Here is a 19,739-nt window from a genome sequence, read left to right as displayed (position 1 = left end):
TTCTTCGGGCCTTCGAAGTTCTTCATCCATTTAGGTTTCAGCCCATTCCCAGCGAAAGCTCTACCGGAGTGCCACCTTAGCCTAGCCCTCCCATAGCCTATCCCCAGTGGAAGCTCTGTCGGAGTGTCACCTCAGCCTAGCCCCCCATAGCCTATTTTCAACGGAAGCATACCGGAGTGCCACCTCAACCTAGCCCTCCCATAGCCTATCCCCAATGGAAGCTCTGTCGGAGTGCCACCTCAGCCTAGCCCTCCCATAGCCTGTCCCCAATGGGAGCCCTGTCAACGTGCCACCTCAACCAAAATCCAAAAGTAACCCCTTCCCTAGTGGAAGCTCTGCCGAATCAATACATCAGTCAAAATCCAAAAGTAATCGTCCCTAGTCGGAACTTTGTCCAATCAACATCTCTCGAAAAAGAAGTTGGAGGTCAAGACCATCTTTCCCTGAGTTAGGAGGATCCAAAAGACAGTTCCTGCCTGTACTAATCGGGGTCTCACCCCTCTTGACCCAAACTGGGGTCAAGTTTAGCTATAATTTCTCACCTAAATTAGCATAGTATAGACTTTATATTGACCTTGTTATAGTGTACATAATCATTTAAATTCAGTTAATGTGTGATAATTTAGCCATGCATGCATAATAGGAATAATCGTGGAAAATGTTCATTCTTAAGCATCTAGTAGGAGGACCGGTTGAACCGGGCAGATTGGATGCCTAACACCTTCCCAATTCTGTAACCTGACACGTACCTTAAATCTCTGGACCAGACCAATTTTCGGGCTCTTTTCTCAGGAATCGAGCCCACCCCCGGGTCCTAGGCCCATAATCCTAGATGGCGACTCCAACGCTTTTTGTATGATCCCAATCCCTTGAATTGGACCATTATCAAACCCCCGTCTTAGTGACGACCTTTACGCTCCTACGAAATAGGCCTCCACGAATCTCCCAATGGTGGTACGATGGTGCGGGACCCGTAGGTAAGCACACACTACATAACCCTCCCTAAGAAAGAGAAAGAGAGGGGAGAGAGCCAAATGAATGCTTAAAGTCTTTCCTCCCCCTAAGGAAAGAGAATCTCCGGCCGCTACCCTCACAGGTTGAGGTAGGTCGAGTGAAGTATTGACTTTTGCACAATTTTTGTCCCTCCCATTTGTTTCTAGAAATAAAAAAACAAGTTTAATTTGTTTCTCCATTCCTCTTTCTAGACACAGAAATAGGCATAACATTCTATTTTTATTTTGAAAAATAAGTGAAACGAAATAGAAAAATCAAATCGTTTTTAGGGTGTTTTTCTATGCTTTTTCTGTTTCTAAGCATAGAAAAATAGAAAAACATATTTTTGAAAACAAAATCAAAGGGGGATAAAAATCCTTTGCAATACTTGCATCTTGCAATACCACCTGCAGAGTATGACATGTGGACGAGGAGTGGATGACTCAATTGGTTGTTGGTTGAAACTCCAACAAAGCTGTGAACCACAAGTAAACCGAACCGTGTCAGTAGATCAAACTGGACCGGTTCACCATATGAATTAAAAGCTTCGAAAATTCCCTCTCCAGAGTTTGGGGATGAAAGGGGTGGAGTGACTGGTGCGCTGTTGGAGATGCACAGAGAGGGAAGGGGTGAAGGAATGGAGGCCAGGTTGCGGAGAAAGGGTAGGAGGTAGGAGGACGAAGCGTTGTTAGCATCGAAACGAGAAGGGCTCGGAAGGAACAAGAAGCTGGGCTGGCATGATACGATGGAACAAGGCTTGGGAACGAAGAGGAAGCCGAGCTTGGTAAGTGAGACGAACATGGACTGATGTTGGTTGATGTGCTTGTGGCCTAAGTCTGGGGTGGATTGCATCCCTATTCAAGAAACACAGAGCAGAAATCTCAGCAATGTCTGTGAAAATTTAGCCTTTTAGGAACCAATAATTTATTTGTTCAACTGGGTTCTGCTTCCTCCCTTTTTCAGAGTCTTCAGACCCACAATCCTGCTAATTCAGGGAGAAGAAATATAGCAGAGGAGAGGATAGTACTTCCAGTTCCACCCAAAAATTGTCAGATCCTGAACAGAACACCGAAGGGGAAAAACTCAAAACACGGGAAAGTCCAATATCATTCATTTCAGACCAAGAAAATTAAACAGATCGGTTGTGAAGTTCATCGGTGGTGCTTTGATCAAGTGATTTTGGGGAGAATGGATTTTGTTTTCAAGAGCCCAAATCAGTAAGATCTCCTGAAAACTGAAATCTAAAAACTTTAGAAGCGATCTCCAGTAGACCTGTGAGAGAAAACTGTTAGAACTCCCTATGGGTTTGAGATTGAAACCCTATGGAGGAAACCACACAGGAAAAACAAGAACACGAATCTAATAAAATTATGGAGGATCGATTTGTACCTTTCCCACTTTCGCTCTATTGGCTTGGCTATGGATCTTCTACAACCCCTTAAACCTCCTTGGTTCTCTCACTTTAGTGGTAAAGTGGGGAAGAGTGAATAATGGTTGTAGGGACCCAAAACCTAGTATTTATAATACTGTCCTGCACTCAAAACCCTAAACCACAATGGGTTGAGCCAGCATATCCCTAAGCTTGAGAGTGGACCGAACCGGTTCATGCAATTTGACTCTCACCCATTTAATCAACCCGAATAATTAATTTAGCCCATAAATCCAACAATCTCCCACTTGGGCTACATTAATTATAAGGATGTCTTTTAAATTGGTGTGGCCATAGAATCTTATTACATTAACCACTCTTACTGTGATTCAGTTGAAAAATCACTCACATCGAATAACAGCAGAAGATACACCTCAATATACGGCATACAACTTTCTGTTATTACAAACATAAGTAAGTTTCTTAACACGAATCTATGTGGGATACCATCATAGAAACATTGACATATCCTCAAATTACACTGTTGTCATTCTATGTAGGTCCTTAACTGAGATATTAACCTTCACTGTGGCAAATCGCCTTTGACCTGTGGTTAATATCTAACTGTGGCCTTCCGCCTATAAACTGTGACAAATATTGCCTATGAACTGTGACAAATACTGTCTTAAAATGTGGCAAACATTACCTTTTGAATTGTGGCAAAATATTGCCTATAAACTGAGACAATTACTGCCTATAAAAACATTTTCAAATGAAATCATAAACCAAATATTTCAAGAAATAACTGTGCATAATGTAAATGCTAAAACTTAACCATAATTCATCAAACTGTGCCCCAAAACATATGGGCTAAGGTTCAAAACATAAACAAATACTAAACAAAACCAGAACTCCCACTAATCAAGCATTTCAAATAACTGTATGTAAAGAAATCCTAACTACTTGATGTGACCAAATTTTACTTGCTCTCAATTGCTGATGATCAGTTTACCTCACCCTTTATTAGTATCATTCTGCTTATCAACCCCAGAATTCTTCCTTTTCTCTAACCATTTCTTGAAAATAAAACAGTCCTTCTTCACATGTCCTTTCTTATGGCACCAAAAACACTCTACGTTGTTGGTATTCTCTTCATCCTGAGCCTTTTGAGATGTGTCAAGTTCTTGAGAACTATTAGTCCTGTCATATGGCTTGACGCTTCCTCTGTTGGAAAAATTTTTGTTCCTTCTGCTTGGTCCACCAGAAGATCCCTTGTGAAAAGTTGCATGTGCACTCTCAAACCTAGTTTGTTTTAATTTTTCTTCCTCTTGAGTGCAAATGGAAATGAGCTCATTTAGGCTCCAATCGTCCTTCAGTGCAATGTAGGTAGATTGGATAACCTTATACTGACTAGGGAGGGTATTCAGTGCAATATGTACAATATATTCTTCATCGATCTGTATTCCAAGATCCTTAAGTTTACCAGCATCAGTAGCTACACCCAAAATGTATTCTCTAACACTCCCACATCCATCATACCTTGTATTCATTAGCCTGGTCATCAATGTGGTTTTCTCAGCTTTCTTGTTGTGTTGAAATCTACCTTTAATAGCATCCAGGAATTCTTTTGCAGTGTCTTTGATCTCTATGTTCCCACGTATAATTTCAGGAACTGCCTTTTTTAAAACCAGTATGCACTTTCTGTTTGCTTCAGTCCATTTCTTAAACTTGGTCATTTCAGCACTTCTGCTCGAGTCTGTGAGAGGCTCAGGTTTAGGCTCCCTAAGTGCCAAGTCTAAGTCAAGAAGACCTAAATGCAATTCTAATTCCTCCACCCACTTTTGACAGTTGTTACCAGTGAGTATTGGGATGGAAGATACATAACTTGAGGGAACTGCCATCTTACTACAGCAGTAACAACAACACAATACATGCCAAATATCAAAATATAAACCATAATATAAAAGCATGTAATACCATCAATATATTTTAAATAAGAGTTACAACTAAAAATGTATCCCTATCCTTTGGGACAGGAATTAGCTGATGCTCTTATATTATTCTTTTAACTGTGAAAACAACACTAACTTTGGAATTCAATCACCTTTGGGCAAAAGAACTCCAAATTCAATGTCCCTTTCTGAAATGTGGATGATTATCCTCAAACCTTGATGACATAACCTTTGGGAAAGTATCACCTTTACTGTTGGAGAAGATACAATCGAACTGAATGTACCACTTTGGTGGGTTTCACTTAGTTCTATCATATCTTTCCCATTGGAGATGTTCTTTATGTTCAAAACATACATATAAATGTCACTAGGACAACAATAACCATACAAGAGTCACAACCGCAACTACATTCCTATCCTTTGGGCTAAGAATGCACTGGACCTCTTGTAAATTTATATTTACTGTGAAAAGAACAATAACTTTTGAAATCCCCTCACCTTTGGGCTTAGGAACCTCTAGGTTACTGTCATTTTCTTAACTTTGGTGACATCACCTTTGGGCAAATGTCACCTACATTGTTTCCCTGTGGAAAATCATGAAATAATAAGATGTACCACTTTGGTGGATTCCACCTCATCATTTCATGGTTTCCTAAAGCAAAATTACTTTGCAACTAAGAATGAGCGGAAGCTTACACCCTTTTCCATATTAATATATCTCAATTTAAAAAAAAACTTCTCAATTTCATGGTAACCAATAACATATATATTTTTCAAAGCATTGATTTATGCCATTTTGTTTCAATGATTGAAACTAAATACAACATAAAATTTCAAATAAACAAGTCATATTAAAAAATTAGATCATTAAATGTGGCCCGAAACAAGAAATCCAACGCAAAAAACAGATTTCAATTTGGCCTTAAAACGAACCTTTAAATGAAATTTAAAGTAGTTTAAATAAAAACGCCCTTTTGTTTCAATGATTGAAACTAAATACAACATAAAATTTCAAATAAATATGTCATATTAAAAATTAGATCATTAAATGTGGCCCGAAACAAGGAATCCAACGCAAAAAACAGATTTCAATTTGGCCTTAAAAACGAACCTTTAAATGAAATTTAAAGTAGTTTAAATAAAAACCCAAAATGAACAAAAACCAAACAAGTCTTTTTTTTTTTTTTTTTTTTAAATCAATCCAAACCAACCGGTTCGGCCATATGAGTTCCGGGTCAAATTCGGGTCAATTGGTCAATGACCCGGTCAACCTCTGACCGAGTCAAATAGTGCACATGAGTTGACCCACTGTGTCGCCGGTTCAAATCGGTAGGGTTTCCGAGTTGAACCGGCGATGACTCGCCGCCTTTTTTTTATTTTTTTTTATTTTTCTCTCTCCTCCGGCAGCCGATTTCCGACGGCACGTGCCGACGCGTCCGGAGGTTTCCGGTGACTTTCGACATACCGTCGAGACCGTCTTCTCGTGATCTACAACTTTTGTGAAGAAAGTTTTCCCATACAGGATCTTTAAGTGATGGTAAAATTACGATTTTTATGATTTTCATGATTTTTAATCAAATCAGGTTTTAAGTAACAATCAAAATCCTCATGTACAAGAAAAATTCAATCGATTCTTGTCCCATGTGGTCTGCTCTGATACCACTTGTTAGAACTCCCTATGGGTTTGAGATTGAAACCCTATGGAGGAAACCACACAGGAAAAACAAGAACACGAATCTAATAAAATTATGGAGGATCGATTTGTACCTTTCACCTAGTATGCTGAAGATGATTGATGTTGGTCACTCCCACTTTTGCTCTCTTGGCTTGGCTATGGATCTTCAATCTCCCACTTTCGCTCTCTTGGTTTGGCTATGAATCTTCTACAGCCCCTTAAACCTTCTTGGTTCTCTCACTTTAGTGGTAAAGTGGGGAAGAGTGAATAATGGTTGTAGGGACCCAAACCTAGTATTTATAATACTGTCCTGCACTCAAAACCCTAAACCACAATGGGTTGAGCCAGCATATCCCTAAGCTTGAGAGTGGACCGAACCGGTTCATGCAATTTGACTCTCACCCATTTAATCAACCCGAATAATTAATTTAGCCCATAAATCCAACAAAAACGAGAAATTGGAAAGGGAGGAAAACACTTTCCTTTTGCAGATCGAAACATAATGTGAGAAATGTAACAGAGAGAGAGAGAGAGAGAGAGAGAGAGAGAGAGAGAGAGAGAGAGAGAGAGAGAGAGAGATTTCGAAGGTTTTAATTCATATGGTGAACCGGTCCGATTTGATTTACTGACACGGTTCGATTTACCTGTGATTCACAGTTTTGGTGGAGTTTCAACCAACAATCAATCTGAGCCATCCACTATGTAGGTGGTATTACAAGTTATTATAGGAGGCAGGTATTGCGGAGGATTTTTATCCATCAAAGTAGGGTTGTCAATCGGTCGGTCCGGCTCGGTTTCGGTCTGGGTTGAGTCGATTTCGGTGTGGAAAAGTTGAAACCGAAACCGAACCAATAAGGAAATTCCAGTTTTGGTTTGGTTTTGGTTTGTCTTCGGTTTCTTAAATCGATTTGTAACCGAGTTGGTTTTGGTTTTTGGTCTAATTTGGATTCGACTTTCCATACAAATGTTTACAAAACTATGCAAATTTTGATTTTTTTAATGAATTTTGGAGTGTTTCGGTTTCTTACCGGTTTGGTTTCAGTTTCGATCTGAGTTTTGAGCCGGTTTCGGTTTGGTTTCGGGTTCATCTGGTTTTCAGTGCGGTTCGATTTGATTTTGGGGTTTTAATACTCCAAACCGAATTGATCCAATAAGGCTTCAATTCGGTTCGGTCCGTGTTGTTATCGGTTCGATCCAGCCGATTTTACCGGCTCGATTTAAGAATTGATACCCAAGGGACCATAAACCTGCTGGTGGTCCAAGACTCCAAAGCCCAATAAAGTTTAACCCAACCCAAAAGTCACAGTATCACACACACACATATATATATATATATATATATACACTCCCCCATTCTAAGTTGATCAGACGGCCTAGGGAAAGGGGTCTTAAATCGAGCGGTCTTGCATCATCCAATGCTGCAGGGTCTGCTACAAAATCCACGTGGCCCGATAAGATATGTCGGCTAAATTCCCATTCAAATCTTCTCTCATTAGAAAAAAGGTCTGGTCTTCCAACTCGAAAGCTTGTCGAGGGTCCAGACTCCGCAGACCCTAACAATCTTCTGTCTCTTTCATAATATCTTCTGTTTTTTGGATTTCTGGGATTGAATTACGGAGAGATGACGATGATGCAGGTTTCAGGTGTAATTAGCGATGGATTGGTGGTTTTCCCTACCACTGGGGGTCATAAGTCTCCAGAATCTAAGAGTTTTCCGGCCTTCTCAGATGCCAAATCTCTTCTTTCCTGTGGAATACTCAAGGTATGCAAACTGATCTCTGAGAGGGTTCTCTTTCTCATCATGGGTAGCAAATTGGATGGAAGGGTTTCCTCTTTATTGCACTAGGATGGCCGGTAGAACACTTGGTTATAAACATGGTTGTTGGCAAGTGAAGTTGATTTCACAATTTCGGGTCATTTATGGACTTATTCTAATCAAGGGTTTTAAGGTATATAATAATGCATCAGGAAGAAACTAGTTTCAATCATTCTTTGTTAATTTTTTCATTGTCTTTTTTCTGATTCTTTTGTTATGGGATGAACTTTTCCTCCCCTATATGTTTGGCTGATTTTCTAGAGAACTCTTCTCTAGTTTCTTACTGATTCATTTACTTTTCAGAAATGCTTATCCTTGAGTATTCTGAGGGTAGGAACTGGTATGGAGAAGTGCCGGACAAGAGGCTTAACAGTGAGAGCATCAGGAAATTCTGACGATAACATCACACCAGTTGCACCTCTTCAATTTGAATCTCCGGTGGGTCAGCTTTTGGTGCAGATTATGCAAACCCATCCACACCTACTCCCTGCAGCAATTGATCAGCAGCTTGAACACCTTAGAACTGATCGAAATGCACAGAAAGAAGAGGCATCATCATCACCATTATCTCAAGATCTCCTCTACAAGTATGTTTGTGATTTTTCTACTTTGTTATGTGCACTAATTTTGTGTATTTGGACCAAAATTCTAGCTTTCCCCTTTTTTTTTCCGACAAGTAAAAATGCTTTCCATTGGCTTTGTTGTTGGAACTGCGGATTTCAGTGGACAAAATTTTATTATATTGTGAACTGTTTGGACTTGGGAAGATCTACATCTATACAAAACACAACTACCATGTAAATCTTTGATGATACATTAATACCACATATTATCCTGTAATGTGGAGGTTTAGGATGGTCCCAGTATGAAAATGCAGTCGAATCACTTAATAAGATCACAAGCATCTGGATCTCTTAATAAATTATTTGGCTTATAAAGAATAAAGATCTTAGTCAACTATTCAGCTGGGTACTTAGAATTGTTCTTTGCAATGTCTATTGGCACTTAGAAGGAAGTGCCATGTGTTATTGGCATTAAGCCATCAATTGAGTGCTTATGCCATTCTGTCCATCAATATCTGCTATCCATCTTTCTCTGTGAATGAATGCCCTGTTAGGGAAGTCTCAGCTGAGGACATGATGGGTCAGTATCAATGATAATCTTAATTAAACTTAACCATCTACCATGGATGGCACTGCATTCCATTAATGTCAATGGTATGTCAATCACCTCTTTGTTAGGAGCCATGTGGAATAACAATTTTTTTTCATATTCTTTATTGAAAGCTTCTGATGTGATCCAGGGGTTCTAAAACCCTGTTGGAGTTCGCTATAGGCCCTCCCAAGTAACAGATCACTCAGATGCAACAAAGACCAAGTTGAAGGAGCAAGCTGCAACAGAACCGTAAGGGTCTGAAACCAGTTCCAACAGTAAGAACCAGGTCAGTTCTGAGTTTTGGGTTAGGGTCCCACAGAAGGGGATTGTTTGGGGGTAGGATCTAGGGCTTAAGTTTCCCTAGGAAGGTGATTTAACCCTTAGATTTTGGGGTCGGCCTGAGTTATAGAATTAGAATTCCATTGTACTCTTCTCAGGTTGGCAGTCTGTTAATGAGAAGAAAACAACAAAAGGGTGTATAAGAAGGGACAGGGAAATAGGGAAAACAAAAGTAAGAAAGAAAAGAAGAGAAGAGGAATAAAGGAGAAAAAGAATGGGAGGGGAAGAAGGTCTAAGATAATGAAAGGGGGGTTGAAGAACACAGGGAACAAGAAGAATGCCACCAGCCTTGCACCACACTCACAACCGCGAGACAATCTCAAACTAAAATTTTCATTATTCGAATCAGAAAACTCCATTGGAGTTACAGCACATATAAGGAACTAGTACTCCTTAAAAGAAGAAAAGGACTCCAAGTAGGAAACTAAAACCAGATAGAAAACTACTACCTCCCTACTTAGCTAGCTCGTACCAAAGAAAATGAAATAGAATAAAAAAAAAAAAAAAAAAAACCGTTACCCAGTGCACAAAGGCTTTCAGCACTTAAGCAGGGTTCTAGGAGGGTATATGGGTCGATAGCCTTACCCTCTTTACGGAGAGGTTGGTTCCCAGGACTCGAACCCGCACCATTGCATAGGCAGAAAGAGCCCTTTGCCATTACTCCAAGCAACGGCCCCTATGAAATAGAATAAATGAAACATTACATATCATCCTGGAAAAAAAGAGCAACCCAGTGCATGAGGCTTCTGCCAGATTTGGATTCGGTTCTTGGTATGAGTTTTTTATCGGATTCGGCCTGGTCCGTGGAAGTGCTACTGCATCAGCTTCTGCCTAAAGCCCCCTATTCTCTTATATGACATAATGTGTTGACATATTCATGTTATCTTAAATTCCTAATCCGATTGTAGGGAAGAGGAAACAATCTAAAATTCTTAGATTGATCCTGATTGGAAGAATTTGCTGAACATTAGTTGATCAAGGACCTCAAGTAGTGGGATTAAGCAGGTGGGCTTACTGGGGGTTTCAGCTTGGGTTAATCACAGAGAAAGTTTTAGGAATGCATAAGGACAAGGAACTTTCTGTTTTTGATAATAATATCACCAGTTCAGGAATTGAGGTGCTTGTCCATATTAGATGGTTTAGGATCAAGCCAATATACTTGCTTGCGTAGTTATTAAGGCGGTAAGGCGACGGAGGCGATTGAGGGTCTTTCAGAGCGCCTTAGCAATAAGGTGGGCATAAGGCATCGCCTTATTGACTAAAGGGTTCCTATGTAATTTTTTATAAAACCATTCTATTTGACTTAAATCCTAGTTGAATCCTACTGCTCATATGCTAAGTAAATATTAAAGGTTCATACTTCATATCATTGCAAGATATTCATCAAGAAAACAAATCAATAAAGTGAATAAACTAAGTTCATCTTCATCAATCATCAATCATCAATCATCAATCATCATCTTAACATATTAACATACAATATAAATACATAATTATGAAACAAAATTTTAAATATAAAGAAAAGAATACTTAAAATATACAAGTATTTATTATACTTACCTTTATAATGCCAAAATGAGTGCCTAAGCCCTAAGGTCATCCACTATATTTCTACTCCTGTCAAAGAAGTAATTAAGAACTTAGAATTAAAAAATATCAAAAGTAAACATCGAATGCCAAATTAAATGGATGAGAAGTATGACTAACCTGGGGAATTCTGAATCATTCTAAAAATCTTTAATGAAGAAAAAATATAAAATAAACTAAAATGCTAAAAATTTAGTAAACAGTCAAAGTCAAATACTTAAAAGTATTAATGCTTCAAAGTTCAAAGTTCAAAGATTCAAAATAATTCAAAGTTCAAAGACTCAAAGACTCAAAGTTCAATCTAAATCAGTAATTAAATTAAAATCTTCTTCTTCTTCTTCTTCTTTTTCTTCTGCATTCTGTTGCTGGCCTACATCATTTAGAGCTATGCCATAATCGTCCTCAATATTTTCATCATCACGAACACTTTCTTCACTCATCTCATCCACTTCTTCATCTGAAGAATCCTCAGGCTTAAGCCTCCTACCACGCTGGGTATAGCAAAGATTGAATCCATTAGTAAATGTTGGAGCCCTCCTTGGTCTATTGTGGCCTTGATACGATGAAGATGCCCTAAGTGCTCTATCAACATCTCTCCAAGTGAGATCACTCTCAGAATGAACTAATTCATCATCTGATTCGCCAATCATCCACTCACTACTCCAATTTAGCTCATCAAGCAACAATGGATTGTAGTTTCTGTTTTGTTCTTTTCTTTCTTGGAACTTTGCTTGAAGTCGGCAATTATACTCAATGTAGACATGATCATTTAATCTCTGATGCTCTAACCTACTCCTCTTTTTGGTTTGAATTTGAAAAACATTAATAATATACGGTTATCTTCAATAAAACCATATTATGTGAAGTACATGTACTTAGAACTCAATACTCACAAATTCAAATGTGCTCCAATTGCGCTCACAACCAGAAGATGAGCAACAAAGACCAAGTATGCACAATGCAACTTTTGAAAAGTCAAGAGCAGAACTTCCATGTGTTCCCCACCAAGAGACTATTAATATATAATATAAAAAAAAATAGGTTAAGTAAAAAATCAACATACAAAGTTCTAAACAATACAGATTTAAAAGGAAATATACTTACTAGGATTCAACTTGTCCTTTTGTCTAATCGCCATTTCCTTTTCAAAACTTCTTTTAACTTCAATATAAGCTTCAGTTTGGAGAATGATCTTATCTTGCAAGGTTTCATTAGGCACCAACCTAGCAAGAACATCATTGAAGGCATCACTTGCTTTATGAGTAATGCCATATGATTATTTGCATTATCTGCTAGTGTCTTAAAGAACTTGTTTGGATTGAGAAAAAAAGCAGCTAAATATAGTGGTCGATTAATCATAGTCTCCCAACGGTAATTAACAATCCCTATGATTTTCTTCCATTTCCTTTCATTATCCCCAAAAAAAATTTTGACGCTCTTCTTTGCCACTTGCATTACAATATATATTTCAGGCATAGCAGGCAACTCATCAGCATCCACTATCCTCAAGAGTTGAAGAAGAGGTTGTGATGCTCTTATGCAATCCATCACACCATTCTAAAACGTTGTATCAAATACCGTCTCAAAAGCTTTCTTCCCTGCCTTTGTAAATGCAAGCTTAGAACGGGACCATTCATCATCAACAAATAATTTTTTCAAAGATTCCTTGTGCTTGGATACGCTCTAGAGTGTTAAAAATGATGAGACAAATCTAGTCACTCCAACCCTCACTAATTGCTCCCCCTATTTTTTGCCTCATAGCTTTAAGAAGGCAAGTGTGCCGTAGATGAATGTAGTTAATTTCCTGCCCTTCGATATAACAGACTTATATGAGTGCAATTTGCCTATGTCCTCCATCATAAGGTCTATGCAATGAGCTGCTCATGGAATCCAAAGCAATCTCTTCCTTTTCTCCATTAGTAGTCGATTAGCTGCAATATAGTTGGCAGCATTGTCAAAGACTACTTGAACCACATAATATTCACCAATCTCTTCAACCTTACTATCAAGGAGCTTAAATAACATTTCAGCGGTTTGTGATTGGTTGGATGCATCCATAGACTCCAAAAAAAAAGTCCCCTTCGGATAGTTGACAAGAAAATTAATTATGTGCCTTCCTCTCTTGTTTGTCCACGTATCAGACATGAGTGTGCACCCATATTTCTTCCAGTATCCTTGATACTTCACATTTAATTCACCAATTTTATCCTTTTCAAACTTCAATAGAGGCCCCCTATAGTCATGATATGAAGGGGGCTTGAAACCTGGTCCATATTGACCAATAGCCTCCACCAATTCCTCAAAACTCTGTAACTTTAAAGCATTAAATGGAACACCACTTTCATAAGCCCACTTTGCAAAGTAAGAACGAAGTTTATCTCTTTCTTCTTCTCCTCCTCTTACATGGTTCTCCATTGTTGTCTGATATGGACCTTTATCCCGCCTTTCTGCAACCACTTCTTCAAGAGTCCTCCTCACATGCTTATCCACGGGGCCCCTTCTTGTTTGGATTGTGCCTGAATGATAGCTTTGTTTCTTCTTGACATTGTCCCAGAGCTAGGGATAGGACATGAGACCCCCAAATCGGAAACTGTATTATGTTGTGGTTCCATTACTTCCACAGGTGAAACTCCATATTCATCACTAACTTCCAAATCATCCAAACAATCAAGGTTCCTCTTCCTCTGGTTCTTCAAGATTGCATCTCTTATCTCTTTAGCAATTGCTTTTGTTGTTTTTACACACTTGGCTACATCTCCATAGCCACCAATAAGATGTTGCTTCAATCGTTTTATTCTTCCCTTGACATCCTTCCCGCAAAGGGTACACTTAATCCAATTTCTGTCTGTTAAGTCAGGCTAGTATCCGTATTTCCATCCAAGATCATTGGATTTAGCTCTTCTTTTGGGATCCTTGCTTGGATCAATCGTTGACTGTGCAGTACTTGTATTTTCACCCCCCATTGTTACCCCCAACTGTTTCCATAGATGAGTAGATGAAAACTTTGTCTCTTTGTCTAACACTGTAATGTCTACAAATACAATGATACACAATTACACATTAGACAAAATAGAATAATAGTCACACAAACATGGAAGGCGGAAAAAATAAAGGGTACAATTCATTTTGTCCATCTAACCAAAAAAAAAAAAAGAAAGAAGAGAGAAGAAAGAAAAAGGAGAAAAAAAAAAGGTACTTTGTATGAAGAACAGAAGAAGATCAAGAAGAAAGAAGAAAAGAAAAAAAAAAAAAAAAAGGCAAGTACAAGGTTAAGTTAACCATAGGCGGAAGAAGAGTGAAGAACAGAAGAAAGAAAAAAAGGTGTTGTATGATGAACAGAAGAAGAAAGAAGAGAGAAAAAAAAGAAAAAGGTACAGAGCTCATCGTACCATTGTAGGTTGAAGAAGAGAAGAGTGAAGAACAGAATTAAAAAAAAAAAAAAAAAAAAAAAAAGGGCACCGTATGAAAAAGTGAAGAACAGAAGAAGAAGAAAGAAAAAAGGTATCGTATGAAAAAGTGAAGAAGAAGAAAGCAGGGAGAAGAAAGAAGAAAAAAAAAAGAAAAACACTCACCGTAGCATGAAGAAGAAATAAGATGAGAAAAAAAAAAAAAAAACCAAAAACGTACCTGTAGAGGGGGGTACGATTGTTCGCCGGAGTAACCCTCACCGCTGTCGGAGAAGAAAGAAGAAGCCGGAGCAAGATCGAAGGAGTTCCTGGGGGTGATGATTGGTTGCCTGGTTCTTCCTTCTCAAAACCCTTTGTAAGAATCGTGTTTTGGTTTTTTAGTGTACTTGAGTTGTTAGTAGCTGATCCCATGCATCTCAAGTGCGTTCAAGATCATACACCTACCAATAAAAAATCGATATTTGGAATCTGCCTAACGTAGTTTAAAAAAAAAAAAAATTCTAAAATGCTCATAAGGCGACTGCTTTGTGTATAAGTCACCGTAAGGCGTCTGAGGCGTCGCCTTATAGCGCCTTACCTCATAATGCGGTTGCCTTCTGTGTTATCTCTAATGCGTGTTACTGCCTTAAGCCCTTTGGACCGCATCAGCGCCTTGGCGACGCCTTAATAACTATGCCTTCTTGACAATGCTCTGAAAGTGGAGCTCGCTGCTTGACTTTACTAAGCCCCGCTTGCTCCTTGCTGGATTTTCCATGATCCAATCCACAACAAATGAAGTTGGATTTTCTTTTTGGGTTTTTTTTTTTTGGGGGGGGGGGGTTGGGGGCGGGGGCGGGGGGACGTTAATTCACTGGCGGATTTTCAACCTCTAGTTTTCTACAAGTGCTCGATTTATACTTACGTCTCCATTTCCATTGCCTTCTGTTAGGTCACAGCATCCGTTCATTAAAAAATAAAAGAAATTGTCTATGTTCCCACATAAATAGTACAAGCACTGCTACTTTATTTAAATCTTAAATTTTTGTGCATCAGGTGCTGCGTCAGTAACTGAGACCTGTGTCATTGTCCTTGTTATGTACGTCTTCTACCTCTATTATCCAACAATCATTAGCTATTTGTTGTTTTTCTTTCTCCTTTGTTTATAGCCCCACTGCTACTACTATGAAGCTAATTTTTAATCAGTGTAAATTCCCTTGGGATTCAACCCTTGCAGTAGCATATCTGAGATCATTATGCTGGAAGACAATGAGCAACCAGCTTATCCTGTTGTCTACGCCTGAGTGAATGAGGGCATGTGGGAACTACTGGCTCTGAGACCATGGTCTTTTTTGTGCTGTGCACCATGTTAAATGTCAACAGTATCTTTTTCCCTTTCCTGTTTGTCACTTTGGGCAGGAAACACGAGTCCATAAATAGCTAAGATAACTGAATGCAGGAGAACTCGTTTCTTTCTTGTGCAACATCTCATTTGCAGTAGTTAGATTGGAATGACATTGGAATATTAGGTTTCTAAAGTTGCTTTGGCTGGAGAGAGAATACTCTATAAAAACTCTTTTTCATTCCTTTGATACTAAAATAAATGAAAAGGTTTTGGTATGTGGAGAGCTTTATTGTACATCAGCCCTCAGGTCCATTTCATTTATTGTTTCCGATGAACAACTCAGTCAGAGCCAATAGATTCGTTTGATTTAAAATTCTTCCAACTGTGGGATTCCATGATTTAAATTATCCTGCCTAGTAATGTATCCACCAAAGCTTCTTAATTAGCAGCCACTTCATTGGCTGCCGGAATGTTGTCAGAGCTTCCTCCCGAGTGTCATTCCAGAAACTGGTCTGTAAGGTGTTGCCCATCTTCAATATTCTTTATTACTTAAAGTCCAATTGGCCAAATGTATGTTTTCTGGCTTAATGAGAGCTGGCTTAAGCCCACGATGATCTGTAATTGGCAGGCCCAAGTTCCAACTTTGCTTGCTTCAGGTAAGCAGTCCTTTGATAACGGGTCCACTGATAAATATGCGGCTTCATCGGTTGCTGGATTTTCATTCTCAGCCTGCTGTTTATTTTTTTTATTTTTTGGTCCTGTGGTGAGTCCTGGTGGAATGACCCCTAAATTGATTACTCTACCAATGTGAAAGGACATTTTGCAATATCATATATTCAACTAGTTTGATCGAAGCCCATCTTCATTTGAATGCATTGGATAAAATGCCTTGGTAATTTCATTCTGTGATTCAAGTGCCTGTCAACACACGTGTGCCATAAAGTATGTCTCACCAGGTAGTTTTCTTCATGTTTAAGATTATTTTTTCTTCAACGACTCATAAAGTATGTCTCACCATAAAGTATCTCCTAGGACTCCCAACTTCTTCAAATCTCCACAATCATTTTTAAGCAGCATGAATTAAAAAGCACAAGGAATTTCAATGCAATGATCTCTTTTGGTAATATCTATATTTGAATGATTTTGTTAATTAAAAACCAATGCAATGAGAGGTACTTACATTGTTGTTATTTTTTTTTTTCTTGGTTAGATATTGAACTGGCATGACTAATTTTTATACTGCAGGAGAATAGCTGAAGTCAGGGATAAGGAAAGACAGAAGACATTAGAGGAGATAATCTACTGCTTGATTGTGCATAAGTTCATGGATAATGATATCTTGATGATCCCTACAATATCAGTGCCAGCAGATCCAGCTATTAGGGTGGATTGGTGGCCAAACCAAGAACAGAAACTGGAATCTGTCCACTCCCCTGAAGCCTTCGAGATGATACAGAGCCACTTATCTCTTGTTCTTGGGGAACGGCTTGTGGGCCCACTTGATACCATTGTCCAGATCAGCAAGCTTAAACTTGGGAAGCTTTACGCTGCTTCTATGATGTATGGTTATTTCCTCAAAAGAGTTGATCAGAGGTTCCAATTGGAGAGAACCATGAAAATTCTTCCGGAAGGTATGGAGAAAGACCAGATAATCAAGGATCCAGCACCTGAATACCAGCTCTGGGACCCTGATTCATTGATCCGAGTGCCACCAGACGACAGTGATGGTGGTGATGACAGTCTATCAGATACAGGTGAAGCCAGGTCCTACAGATTGAGGTCCTACGTCATGTACTTGGATGCAGAGACATTGCAGAGATATGCAACCATAAGATCGAAGGAGGCTATTTCTCTGATAGAGAAGCAGACGCAGGCCTTGTTTGGTAGGCCGGACATTAGGATTGCGGAGGATGGTTCTCTTGATACAACCAATGATCAGGTGGTTGGTATTGCGTTTTCTGGTCTGACCATGCTGGTGCTGGAGGCGGTTGCGTTTGGGTCATTTTTATGGGATGCGGAAGGTTATGTAGAATCCAAATACCACTTCCTCACAAACTGAAACGCATGAAGATATGTCAAACATATTGTAATGTATTCTTCAAACACAATAGTTCAGCTTGTAAGTAAATATAATTGTTTGGTCTTCATTGTGGTGTTGAAGAGAGAATATTGCGTCTTTCAAAATTTCAAAGAGAGAATATTTTCCAAAATTTTGTATTACATTGTAGTTTTTTTTTTTTTTTTTTTTAAATCTTATTTTCATTTTCCTTTTAAGATGTATATTGTAAAATGTTGGGGGGAAAAAAAACTTAGAGAGGATAAAAATATAATAAAACTGTTGCGTCAAGAAACTGCTCCAAGGCTGTTACGTGTCCTACACAGAAGAATGAACACAAGAGTGTGAGCGTCAGGTTGGGGACTCTTTGATGCCTAACTTAGATTTCTCAGCAAACCTTTGATGCATAAGTCAGATTTCTTAGTAAACAGATAATTCCAGTAAGAATGGAGAAAGATTGGTCCCTTGGGAAGAGGTTTACTGGGGTATATATAGTTGATAATGGCAGCCATCGAGTGAGAATCTCGCTTTGGTAGATTTCTAATGTTGGTAGGAGTCTGAATATAGCAAGAGTCGTAGTAGAAAAGTGAATATGGAGGGCATCCCAGCTATGGGAGCTTTACATAGGAAAGAAAGGTAGACCAACTCGTTTCTGATTACGAATCCTTCTTTATGAAAGAAAATAAGTCAATAACTTCTATGTTTACAAGATTTACTGATATTGTGAACAGTCTCAAAGGTTTAGGCAAAACTTATACTAACGCTGAAAAAGTCAGGAAAATCTTAAGAGCCTTACCTGCAGCTTGGAGACCCAAGAAAACAGCAATAGAAGAAGCCAAAGACTTGACGAAAATCTCTTTGGACTACTTGCTTGGATCTCTACAAACTCATGAAGTAGAGTTGAACGCTGACAAACCAAATCCTGAGAACAAAATGAGAACCATAACTTTAAAGTCAACTCAAACTATCGAAGAAGTAAGCGATGATGAAGAAGATGAAGAATTCGATATGGAAAAAGAAATTTCACTCATCACGAGGAAGTTCAACAAGTTCCTCAAAAAGAAAGGAAGATTTCAACACAAGAACAAATCCTACGGAGACAAATCTTATGGGGAAAAAGGTAAATAAAAAATTAAACCCAAGGAAATCTCTTTTAAAGATATAGTCTGTTTTGAGTGTAGAAAACCTGAACACTTCAGAACTGAATGCCCAAATAAATCAAAGAAGAAGGCTTATGCAGCCACATAGGACTCAAGTGATGAAGAGGAGAAAAGTGAATTTGGAGAAGAAGTCACCAACCTCGCTTTGATGGCCATTAGAGATGAGGAATAAGAGGTATGTCAAACTCGACCTGAATTTTTAATAAGGGACTCTAATGAGGAGCTTCAAGAAGCCTTCAAAGCCTTGTATGAAGAAAGTATCAAATTAGAGTTTGATAAAAATGAACTTGAGAAAGAGGTTGACACACTAAATAAGAGAGTGGAGACACTAACCTCAAAGGTAAGAGAATTGGAGGAAGAAAACTTCAAGTTGAACTTCACTCTCTGCACCTTTACCCAGGGGCAAAAGAACCTTGACAATCTTCTTGGATCTCAAAGGAAAAGTCCAAATGAAAGAGAAAGACTGGGTTACAATGGACAAAATCCATCTAGAAATGAGAATCCAAGAAGGGGTGACCAAAGAAACCAACCATCCACCTCTTACATTAAATGTAGTTTTTGTAAAAAGACAAGACACACTATAAACCAGTGTCACTCCAAGAAAAAGAAGAAACCCAATTCTCAAACTGAGAGACCAAGAGTTAGCCATGCCTACTACTACATGCCCCTAAGAAGGCAATATAGGTCTCAAGAAAACTCTAGGCTTATGCCTAGGTATAGAAAAACCCAACCTCAAAGAGAATACTCTATTGAGAGGCCCCAAAGACAATACCAAGGGTAGGAGAACTACCCTCGGGAGACTTATAGACCACAAGGAAAATACCAAGATCAAGGATCCTATAGTTTTCAAAAATACTATACTCCTCAAAGATCAAATGGACCTTATAAACATCAAAGGACCCAAAGAAA

At 38.7% G+C, this 19,739-nt stretch overlaps 1 protein-coding gene across 2 annotated transcripts; it reads left to right on the top strand.

The window, feature by feature from the left end:
• The first annotated feature begins 7,478 nt into the window (after positions 1–7,478).
• On the top strand, positions 7,479–17,824 carry LOC122089276 (UV-B-induced protein At3g17800, chloroplastic). Of its 2 annotated transcripts, none has more exons than XM_042658873.1 (3): positions 7,479–7,751; positions 8,109–8,392; positions 16,860–17,824. In XM_042658873.1, exons 1-3 carry the CDS (start codon positions 7,611–7,613, stop codon positions 17,671–17,673), a joined length of 1,239 nt encoding a protein of 412 aa, XP_042514807.1. In that variant the 5' UTR covers positions 7,479–7,610; the 3' UTR covers positions 17,674–17,824. The 2 variants fall into 2 exon arrangements, with proteins under 2 accessions (XP_042514807.1, XP_042514808.1); XM_042658874.1 differs by lacking the exon at positions 7,479–7,751 and adding an exon at positions 15,326–15,368 and having other exon boundaries at positions 8,203–8,392.
• Positions 17,825–19,739: the final 1,915 nt, after the last annotated feature.

Source organism: Macadamia integrifolia, chromosome 9, assembly GCF_013358625.1.
Source record: "Macadamia integrifolia cultivar HAES 741 chromosome 9, SCU_Mint_v3, whole genome shotgun sequence".
Lineage (NCBI taxonomy): Eukaryota > Viridiplantae > Streptophyta > Magnoliopsida > Proteales > Proteaceae > Macadamia > Macadamia integrifolia.
Note: the sequence above shows the minus strand (reverse complement) of the source record. Positions and strands in the feature narration are given on the sequence as shown.